At 33.5% G+C, this 11,933-nt stretch overlaps 1 protein-coding gene across 3 annotated transcripts; it reads left to right on the top strand.

Annotated features, from left to right (window-relative positions):
* Positions 1–2,198: 2,198 nt before the first annotated feature.
* On the top strand, positions 2,199–11,825 carry LOC116347102 (putative uncharacterized protein DDB_G0282133). Of its 3 annotated transcripts, none has more exons than XM_031777545.1 (10): positions 2,199–2,216; positions 6,002–6,584; positions 6,770–6,910; positions 7,130–7,210; positions 7,525–8,988; positions 9,131–9,373; positions 9,443–9,967; positions 10,061–10,231; positions 11,242–11,359; positions 11,456–11,825. In XM_031777545.1, the coding sequence occupies exons 2-10, from the start codon at positions 6,161–6,163 to the stop codon at positions 11,502–11,504; spliced, it is 3,216 nt and encodes a 1,071-aa protein (XP_031633405.1). In that variant the 5' UTR covers positions 2,199–2,216; positions 6,002–6,160; the 3' UTR covers positions 11,505–11,825. The 3 variants fall into 3 exon arrangements, with proteins under 3 accessions (XP_031633405.1, XP_031633399.1, XP_031633413.1); XM_031777539.1 differs by lacking the exon at positions 2,199–2,216 and adding an exon at positions 2,312–2,653; XM_031777553.1 differs by lacking the exon at positions 2,199–2,216 and adding an exon at positions 4,424–4,441.
* Positions 11,826–11,933: the final 108 nt, after the last annotated feature.

Below are 11,933 nucleotides of genomic sequence, written 5' to 3'. Positions count from 1 at the left end.
AGTAGAATATTTTATAATTGTGAAAAACTGTTTGAAATGCATTTACAAAACATATTTAAAAAATATATATATTGTATTTATACGTTTTTTTTTTTAATTCTGAAATAAAGCATTAACCTAGTTAAAAATAAACAACAACAAAAAACCAAAATACACGTGTATCATACACATGAAATCGAATCAAATGACCGTTGGAAGTTTTTATTGTCTCAAATTGCTCGGTGCATACTGAGTGTGGTAGTGGTTTCCATTTAAATTGATTACATTTTATATTTGTTGTGTTTTGTCTGTCACATGTTAATTACTACTTTTAACTGTTGGTTAAAATGGCAAATACATTTCGGGTAAATTGAAAATCATTCCATTGAAAACAAACAAAAAGGTCCATTATAATGATGATTGTGGCGACAATGACAACGACAAATATGTGACAGAAAACCGTCATTTCTTCATAAGTACGCGCAAGTCCGAAAATGGAATGCATTTATCGAAGCATGGAATGCATTTATTGTCTACATCTACCTCCAAATGACCCAGATAGGAGGGATACGTCAGGAGGCGTTTTCCGTGGGAAATTGCTACATTTTGTCATTTGCGTGTTTCGAACACTTTTTTTTACTCGTTCGTTTCTCTCCCATTAACTTCATTCGACACAAAAAAAATATGCAACAACAAGCAGACAATTTTATTTTCACAAAACGGTGACCATTTGGATATAAGTTCAAGATTAATCAAGCGTATTGATAAACTGTTTTTGTCTTCGTTGCCATCACAAATGACCATCGATTATACCAAATAAATTGATATCAAAGTGATATGAATGATACGAAAGAAGAAGAAGAAAAAAAACTGCAACAACAACGAACGCATTCATTCATTTTTCTCATCACAATAAAAACACATAGACTTTACCATCTTCAGAAAAATCGAACAGAAGAAAAATAAAATAGCAAAAATAACTTGAGTCGCTTTGTTTTTTCTTCTTCTTCTTCTTCCCTTCTCTGCGTAATGAATGGTGAGTTTTGATTTCAATGCAAAACTACTTAATAGTATTTGTATCTATTGAGAGCATTCAAGTAAATAAAATGAGAGAAAAAGAAGTTAAAATAATTGGAGATGAGTTGTTGTATATTGAAGAAATGGGCAAGAATGGCACACAAAAAAAAACGGAATCGACAAAAGAAAATGAAACAACAGCAACGGCCGCAGTGGCAACGGCGAAATAATAATAAAAAAAGAAAACAATTACCAAGACGCGACATTGACAGTGGACACAACAATAAAAATGCGTTGAGCATCGTTGATCTATCTGTGCATGAGACGCTGAGTTCGTGTGCCGTTCATGCAATACCATATCCACACAATCTTGTTTTCAATACACTTCAACGCTTAGTTGCTTCGATATTTTCCTCGAACATCGGTCGCATTTTGTAGTGTGCTGTTGCTGTTGTTGCTTTTTCTCTTCATATATTATTTCTATACTTTAATCATTCTCCACTGCCGTTTTCTATTTGCTTCATACTTCCACTCATTTCGCTATGTGTGTATGGTTAGTATGTTTCTTTCGGTCCGATAAATGCCTTTTTTTTTCTTCGGTGCTGAAATGTATATTTAAAGCAACAAATTTTTATTTCTCGTAAGCGGTACAAATAAATCGAAATAAATGTGACGTGAGATAAGTACAAAAAATATACATGATTTGGTATGATAATCTCTTTTATAGTGTCATATAAATCGGTTTAAAATCGGCCTATGCATGGCATCCTCACTCTCTCGCACACACTTGTCAATTCATGATTGCCTTGATTTCTAATTCAGTTCGAAAAGGTTAGACGTTCATTTCATTCACAGAAAATTTTAGCGATCGTTTTTGATCGATTTCGTGCACTTGGATTGTGTAGTATCGGTCGGTCAGAATTCGGTGACAAGAGTGGAAGAATCGAGTGTGTTAAAGTGAGAGCCAGAGTGAATTGGGTAGAAGTGCGTTCAAAAAGGCAAACCATATCGCCATTGAGTTGAACATGAGAGCAGGTTCACACAACAGCAACAGTAACGGCTAGCGCGCTAGCGCGCCCATAGTTCTACATGAAAAATCCGTAGCGCCAAACGTACTTTCGGCATTCGTTGTGTTATGACTGTAATCAGAGCTCGTGGTTTGTGAGCAGCAAGCGAAAGCAGCAGTGTTGCACTTGACTCTCAACGCTCTAATATGAAACGTATCACTATTTTTCATACAATTTATCCATTTTTAACCGTGTTTTATATACATATTTTTTATTTATTTATATCGATTGTGTTGTGTGACTATTTTTTTTTTTCGTTTTGTAGTTTGCCGTATTTTGGGTTCGTCGTCATTACGGCTACATTCTGTTGACTAAATTTTTTGTGTGTGTTCAGATAGTTCGGTGTGCCGTTTTCAAAACAATAAAATAAAAAAATAAACACACACCATACAGTGGATATCTGGAGTGTGTGTAGTACGAATGTGATTCTTTGTGGACTTGAGTAGTGTTTACTGTTAAATTTTCTGTTAATCTATTCATCGAACGTGCTTTAAAGTGTTTTTTTTTTCTTTTTTTTGTGTTCGCAAATATCGACTTGTGTGTTGTATGCGCTTAATCCACCTTTAGATACAGAATTTGAAGCGAAAAATGTAAGAAATACACATTTAAATTGTGTACATAAAAATATAAACGGTTTAAACGTTGGTTTTTTTTGCGCAAAAAATCTTCGAACGAATGAAGAATAAAAAAAATCATATTATTATAACACTCTCGCAGAATATCAAAACAAAATTCCACAACAAGTTTTGTGAACTAATCATCGTCTTTTTTTTTAATGTGGTGCTGAATGTCATTTTTCGTACGAAATATGTGCGACACACGAAAATATGAAGCGCACGCATAGCAAGGCAGAACGATCGATTAAAACGGCCCGAAATGAATAAGAGAGAGAGAGAGAGAAAAGCGAGTGAGTGAGCGAACAAAATATGCCGAGAAAAAAAAACAAAAATTAACAAATTTAAAAGACATGTTAATATCACTTTGATAAAACTGTTTGATTATGGCTATTTGGTGCTTAACCACTGATATATAATACACATATGCCAATGCACAATCGCCGAAAACACAAAATCGCTACTTGATTGTTGTTTTAATGCTACAGTTTTTGATGATGTGATAGTCATTCTAATGCAAATCTCAATGTTTTGATTCGATAAAAGATTCGTTCGAGTGTATTGAATTTTTGATAAGAGAGTGAGTGAGTGAGTGAAACAAAAATAGCAAATGAAATAGCATTGAATGAACCGGTTCTGATGGATTCAAATCGAATTCAACAGCAACAAAAATTTGTGTGTTTTCGACTGTTTATATTCGAATCATAAATATAGTATGTCAACAATTCATTTGTTGAATAAAAGCTATTTAAGAATAACAACAACAGCATTAATGACAACCAGCAACAACAAAAGAAAAGGCAATTTTGCATTGTCATCATTTTTCCGATGGGAAAGTTGATCCGACCTCTTCCACAATACATTTATTTTAACGGTGCATCATTCCGATCGGTCAGCAAAAATGTGTATTCGCATTTCAAAAAAACAATGCGCTCGTATCATCAAAAATATTTCAGCGTAAAGTTACAGAAAGCCAAGAATGTTTTGCAGTGCACTTAAATAAAATTGCATTTTTTTAGGAAATCAAACCATTTGCTCCCTGAACATGCGTAACATTCTTTTACGCTTCATCAAACGCTCATACGTTTTGGATTGCGCGCGCTTTTCCATCGTCCATTGATATGCAAGGCGATTACACACACAAACACACACATAATGTTATACAAGGGCATACGTGAAATTCATTCAATTAAAAACAAAAAAAAAACTGTGCAAGAGTTTTCAGCCAATTTTTCTGTTTAATGCAAAAATGTTTCAATAAATTGATCGCGATCGGCACGAATGCAAATGCAGAGAGTTTTTTTTTTAATTTAATGTAGTTATTGATGTTTTTGATTTTCTTTTGTGGCTACCGTGTTCAATATAATATTGATGAAATAGGCAAACGATGATACGCGCGCAAAACTAACCTTCCGCATTTCTTCCGTTTACATATATATATTCACCGTCCATACGCGCTCTTCGAAGTGCTCTGTTGTTTGCTGATGCAGTTTGCCGAATATGGTGTATGTGTATGTGTGCTGTTACTGCTTCTGTTGTTGTTGTATTTATTTTTTTAATCACTTAGACACGACTGATGGTATTAAAAATTATAACATGTTAATTGGGATAGAAAACATTGCAGCGGAATCAAAAGCGATCATGTAGAACATTGCAATGGACGTTGTGGCCGCACAGTTAAGTTGTTTTGTAAATCGCGTTCGTTTCGCGGATTAAAGAGAAATCGAATAAAATCAAATCAAAATAATTTGATTATTTTCAAATGTAATTAGGAAATTTTTATACACTTTCTTTGGGATGAAAATCTCGGTTCATTACATTAGAGTACTTGTGCGCAATTTTTTTTTTCTTCTTTCAATTTAGTGTTTTTTTTTATTATTATTTCTTTGTTGAATGGCAAAGCCAATGTAGAAGCAAATAAACGATCATTCATTTAACAGATCAAAACCTCGGTGATTCAAAAAAACCATTCGCGATAAATGCCAAACGTGATGCCAAGAGATAAAAAAAACATTTGTGCTGTGGTACCAGTGTACTGCGTCTAGCAAAGCAAAACTCCAATACTCATTATACGCGATTGAGTTAAGCGAGAGACAAACAAATGAACGAGTTCACCTAATTACAGAATGGTCACTTTTTGAAAGTATCGATCGTTCACCGCCGTCAATGTGAATACGAAACAAAAAAAATTCATATATACTATATATTTATTCGGTGACTTGACACCTTCGATGGTGCAAGTGCACCATAACGAATTTATGCCATATTTAAAACGAACGCATAACAGGTACTAATTTTGTAGTCATAATCTGTACGGTTTTTTTTATGTTTGTTTGTTTCGCTGTTGTTTCTACGTCAAACAGAATTATATCATAATACGTACATTGATTCTGGTAAGAAATTCAGTATTTTTTTTTTATTCATTCAACTTGACATGTTATTATGCATTTTTGTATCGAGCGCACGATGTGAATGTCGTCGAAGTTGTTGTTTTCGTTTTGGTTGTATTCCATCACATTTTGTCCGTGCGTTATTAATAACAAATCATTGCTAAAACACAATTTAGCTTACTATTGCTTAATGATTTTTATTTGTAGACGAAAATCATTACTGCTGCTTGTTATTTAGTTCGTTTGTTCCTTCGTTTAGTTGCCAAAGCACAATGAGTAATGCTTGGTTTACGTTGGCGTTTTCTGTATACAGTTTCGTTTAAAAGAGTTTTTCAAACTTTTGTAATACATCGTATGTAAACTCAAGCGAATCGAGGTCTGTTTTGTGATTACACACTTCAATCCAACATGCATTAGAAATTATCGAAAGTGTATTAAACACAGATTGAATACAGTCTTTTTTTTCTGTCGTGTGTTTTTTTTTCTTTCGCTCTCTTCGCTGATTTCTTTCACTCATTTTATGGCTTGCTTTTCTTCTCGAAGTATGTTCATCGGGTGTTATCTTTGCCAGTCGATGTATTTTCTGTTTTATTATCATGTGCTTTCTTGCTGGTATTTTTTTTGCACTTCCTTCGTGAAACGCAGCGGTCGTTTGTGTCGATTTTTCGTGCCAAATTATCATGAGAACTATTTATTAAAGTACACATCGCATGGAATCGATCGAGTAGACGGCGCGAAAATAGAAAAATCATTTTTTTCAATTGCCGAATGCATTTGAAAGAAGAACCATAATCTCAAGATAAAATCGACAATGTACATGCTTCAGATGCAACCATCGTCTTTTTTTGTTGCTTTCAAATTATATATCACCATTAAATTCGTGATTATCTCATTTCATCTTTTGTTTTATCTCTCTCTTTTAATTCTTCTGCAGGTCTATCAAAACGATATAAAATGCTTGACACACTTCAATCAATAGTTTATTGCGCCCAAATTGTATTGTGCAAAATTGCAAAAGATTTACGTGTCGAATATCGAATATAAAACAAAATAGTGACAGAACCACTGTCATCATTGAAAACAAGAAAAAATTATGCGCTTGTTTAAAAGTCGTAAATCGGGTGAATACAGTGACGTTTCATCGGTTGTGGCCAACGAAAATGATCCACATGTCAAAATTGTGAGCTGCAATTCACAACAAGAATTTCAAAACGATGATAACATTCAAAATGGAAATGATGATCACCAGCAACTTGAGGCCAACGAAAATCCATCAACAAATTGCTATTTAGACGAACAAAAACGAAATAGTCACGGTTTAAAAACAATTGATAGCAATAGTTGTACAGATAAATTTACACCGATTCCCGATTGCGATCAAGTTGAAGAAACGGCCAATAGTCATTATGAAATTTCAACGCAGTCAGATAACTTGACAACGACAACAACAAACAACCAGGAAACCACATTAAAATTACATTCCGACACAACCAGTGATTTTATTAATGAACTTTTTGGTACAGTTCACCCTTCAATACACATTGTCTTTCATTTTTTTTTCTTTAATTTTTTTAGTAAAGAGAATGCGTACAATACACGACATTCTCTTTACAAAAAAAAGATCTGTTTTCATAAAAAAATGAATGTAACTAACAAGCGAAAGCTTCAAAAAAAAAACTCATAAATTCTGTTGTTTTTACAGCCACACTTGATAACTTAGAAACAAAACTATCGATCCAAGACGATAACGATTCCCTTGATACAGTCAGCGAAAATGTCGACATCAAATCGGAATCGTCTACCAATTCGATGGATGGAAAAATCAAATTTATTGGACAAAATGGTACGAATTAAGTTCCACGGTCGAATTGCAAGACAAAATATAGATCAAATGTGAAAGAAATCTTGCAAAAATTCAATCGACATTCATGGCACAAAGAAACATGTTTTGTTCTTTTTAGTATGATAAAAAAAGAGAAAAATATTATTTTATTTTATTGCGAAAGAATAGTTTTTACAACGTCGTATAAATAGTAATCAGATTCTTTCATCTCACCTGTAGGTCAATTGCCAGACTATAAAGTAGTTAAAGCGATTCCAGTGATTGTTTTAGACAGTGACCATCCCAAAGAGCCGCGAAACAGTGAGTCGAACCACTTACGTATAAAAGTTGTTGACATATTCCAAGAGAGAAATCTTTTTTTTCTTTCGTTTGGCTTTTCAAGAGAGCTTTCATAAAACATCATTTCAATTCAATTTCGCTAAAGCAAACAAAAAAAAAATTGGGAAAATATCTACTTTCATATGCAAGACGAAAAAATGGTGTTAGAAAAACTAAGCTTTTGAAACGATAATAATGAAAACTTCGCTTGAAACGAAACGAAACCATTTTGTTTGGTGAAAGATTAAAAACCATTTAACCATTTCTTTTGAATCTCAATATTTCATCGTCAATAGTGTTTACATGGGGACGTCGAATGAGCAAAAAATTTGAGCTATTGCGTCGTAATGACAGTCGTAAAATGCACGACGATGGTGGATTATCACGAAAACAATGCCCATCAGCATTGAGCGGCGATTTAACAAATGTTCGTGGTATGTTTTCGCTTAAAAGTATGCCAAAGACGCCGGATGAATCGAATTCAATGGCAACAGGAACAACAGCAACATCAACATCAACATCAACACCAACGCCGACCACCATAAATAACTATTCATTTAAAACATTTTTTCATCGCATTGGATCGACCGGAATGCTTAGCCGAAGCAGTGGCACCAACATCCAAAGCAATTCAAAACAGTTGAATGACACACGAACACTTTACAGAAGCAGTTCAACTAGTCAACTGAATACACCGTCCTATGTAAAAGGTGATGATCCAACCGATGGCATACAATTTCGAACATCAAAAACGATTGAGGCTAAAATAAATACAGTAAATAGTAACAATAATAATAATAATAAGAGTCATCATCTGCATCATCAACATAACCATCATGGAAATGACAATTATTTGAATAAAAAAGCACCAGTGAAAGCTGCAAGTTATGATGACATTGCACATGCTGCTAATGAGCCGCAAGCATCAAAACGTTCAAATTTTCCGTATGCGTTTTTGCGCTCCCGTTTAAGTGTGCTGCTGGAAGAAAATGGTGGATCTGTAATAAATCAAAAGCGAATACGATTGCAAGAAGTGCTCAACACCGGCAACACAATGGATTTCAACAAAGTACAACCAGTTAATCATTGTGACGCCGAACATCAACAACAGCAAAAACATGATAATTCACAGAAATCGAATGAGAATAGAGACGATAATACATTGACACCAAATGAAAATGGCAATTGTGATTTGCATTTACAATCACCACGATTCACATACCAAAGATTTAGCAGTTGCTTTAGTTCAAATGAATCGGGTTACGATAGTGATAGCCGACACACCGACGAACAAAATGGTACTAAATCAACGACCCCAAAGGATGAATTCAATTTACATCGATTAAGTGCAAAAAATCAATCCCAACTTAACATTCGCAAGCGATATAAACATGTGAAATTACAACGAAAATCACTGAACGATATTGTTGGAATTGAAATAACACCGATCATCGATAATAATTACATCGAAAATGGTGGCCATGAATATAAGTATATTGTATCGAATTTGTTAAGTTCGGGATTGGCCAATGCGGATGGACGGATTTGTATTGGAGACGAGATCGTACATGTAAATTGCATCGATTTACGTGAAATGAAATCGTTGGATAAACACGGTGCTTATAGAAATGTTCAAGAGATGCTGTCAACGTTCGTTGATGATTCTGTAGAGTTTGTCATTACACATGATGAACCAACTACATACGGCGATAGACTACTGAACGATTGTGACACAAAATCCAAAGCCGATTTACATAATGGTAATATTTTTCATTCTCATTTTTTTTCGCGTTCAATTTCAAGCATGATATTTGCCAGTGAGAGAAGAATGTATGTAAGAAAAGTGAAATTGTTTGCTTATTGATTTTCTCTTCTTTTTTCATTAAAAAAAAACAAACTCAGACTATGATTTATCAGCAAGAACAACAATGTCTAACTCAAACGGTGACATAAATAATGATGGTGAAAATTCTTCATTGATCATGGATGTGCCAATGCTGAATTTGAATAAACCAAAGAATGAAATGTGGAGCTATAGAACGTCAGACTTGAAGCCATTGCAAAATAACACGGATTACGTGCCAGTGTATGGTGATAAAAATAAATCACATGCCGCATGCAATGAAGAACGATGGAGAATTTTAGGTAGCATTCGTTACACACGTATAAGCACAACAATTTATTAATTTTTTTCTTTAATTAAATGTTTTAAAGGTAAACAACGAATCGATCTTTTATCCAAATATGGTTATGCATCGCATAGAGAAACAAAAGCCATCGACCACATCAATGCACATGAAAATTGGCAGCCAACGGAAAATAAACATAATATATTTGATAATTGTTACATTTTGGGCGAAACAAAATTGACACAACCACAGCAATTCAATCAAATTGATGTTCCGCTCAATTCAAATCGTCACAGTTTTTGTGAATACAAACCATTTTCGTCGCGAAAATGTGTTTTTCCAAAATTGAAATTTTTTACACCCACTGAATTTAAAGCGATTAATCACTTTAATCAAGATTCAAATGTCGGAAATTCGACGACACCAATGTGTTGCTTCGAAAAAATGAGGGAGCTACAAGATTTGTCGAACGAATCGGATAAATACAATATGTCATCGCTGATGGCAGACAATGGCACATTGGACGTTTTTGAAAATAATTTAAAACCAATAACAATTCAAAGTTCATCGTCTAATGAATTCGAGAGAGCAAAAGGAAAAGAAACAGAAAGTAGAAACATCTATTTTTTTATAATTTCCTTTTTTCATACATCAATTCAATATTAACCACATTTTTTAAATTGTTTTTCTTCAAATCAAAAAGATCATCAAAAGTTCATATTCCTGAAGGTGTACTTTCAGAAAGGTGCCGGTATGAAATCATTGGGGTTTTCGATAGTTGGTGGTCGTGATAGTCCGAAGGGGAGCATTGGTATTTTTGTGAAAACCATCTTTGCTAACGGCCAAGCTTCTGACAATGGACACTTGTTGGCTGGTAAGTGTGGCGTTGAGATCGCTTAAAAGCTTTGATATACATCAAATTAAGGCTGCCAGATTTTTTTATATTGATCCAGTCTCAGAAAATCTTTGGAGTATCTTTCGTTTTCCATAAAAATGACTTGATTTTTAATGTATTTTTTTTAAGTTCCCAAGTGGCATTTTTTGTGTTATTTTGGTTAAAAATGTGCCGAATAATCACCGATTATTTTACAGGCTATTATTCAGCCAGAACTATACCCAAAATTACACACAATTTCGGGTATATATTGGAACTGCAAATCTATGCATAATTTCAACGTTATTTATAAAAATTCTTCAACACTCTTGCAAGATACATGGTCATAACAAAAAAAAAAAAAAAACAATTTTTTTGAGAGTTATTTAAAAAAAAAACTGATTAGTCAACAGAGTTCTCAACGTTTCTCGAACCCGACGCCCGACCTATGTTCGACCGAGTCCCGACAAGAAGTAACCGGTATCGGTCGGACTCGAAATTTGGTTGAAAGAAGTAAAAATATAAATTTATAATAAATAACAAAATGTTATCCAACTTCAGATACAAATTCTGTCGAAGAATTAATTTTCTTGAATAAGAATGAAGAATTTTGTTGCTTATTTATATTTTTACTTCTTCTTTTGGCTTTATTCCTTTTGGCCTGAGACCCAGATGCCTGCCGGCCGTAAAAATCGGTCGACGTTCGGATTCGAGTAGACAATTGTCGCGATACGGGCGGATTCGGACCACAAAAATGTGTTGAGAACTCTGTTAGTGAATATCAAAAATTCTAAAAAAATGACAAAGAAAAATTCAAAATTATTGAAGTCATGCTAAAAAAATTGACGAAAATTCTAAAGCCGGGTGAAATCTGGTTCTTTCTCAGACGATCTGGCAGCCTTACCTTAAACCATTTGATTAAAAAAATACAGGCAGTATTATACTGCTTAAAACTTGATCAATTCAAAATTTCAAATATTTATATAAAAATATATTTTCTACTCGCACAGGTGATGAAATATTATCTTTGAACAATGAATCATTGAAAGGCATGAGTCATTTAGAAGTAATTGCCATGTTCAAAAACATTAAAGAGGGCCCACTAATTCTCGATGTAGCTCGAAGAAGGTAAGTCCAATTTGTCTTACCTAATTTTGGCTCATTTTCAATAGAATATTTCAAAAAAAAATTATAATGCTCACCATTTTCTACTCTCATTTTTAGAACAATGCGCGCAAAATCACTAGACAGCGTACAATTCAAGCAAAGCTAAGCTTTTTCTTGAGAATTGTTTTTAAACTTGAAATTGATTCATCTTGGAAGAATGATATTGTTTTGCACATACACTGTTATCTGATGAATTAGTAAAGTCGAATGCATGATCCAAAAAATGAACATACATAAAATATAAATATTAGAATATTTTATAAATGAGCTTGATTAAGCCCATTCTATTGGGTTATTTTCACGTTTTATATTGCATTTAGTTTCTATTACGAAAGCATTACTTTATATATGCCCTTCATCTATGAAAAGAACTGAAGACGAAATCTATTTAAAATATTGAATTATTACAGAAAAAAAAGCGAGAAAAAAATCGAATGCAATAAAATGTCTATGCATTTGCAAATGTGAATGCATATTTTATTAAATATGTTTAAATGTAAAATTTGTAAATACATCATTTCTTCGTTACTTCAAA

This window comes from Contarinia nasturtii, unplaced genomic scaffold, assembly GCF_009176525.2.
Source record: "Contarinia nasturtii isolate CC-2019 unplaced genomic scaffold, AAFC_CNas_1.1 Cnas_scaffold_129, whole genome shotgun sequence".
NCBI classification, from domain to species: domain Eukaryota; kingdom Metazoa; phylum Arthropoda; class Insecta; order Diptera; family Cecidomyiidae; genus Contarinia; species Contarinia nasturtii.
This window is presented reverse-complemented; position numbering and strand designations above follow the sequence as displayed.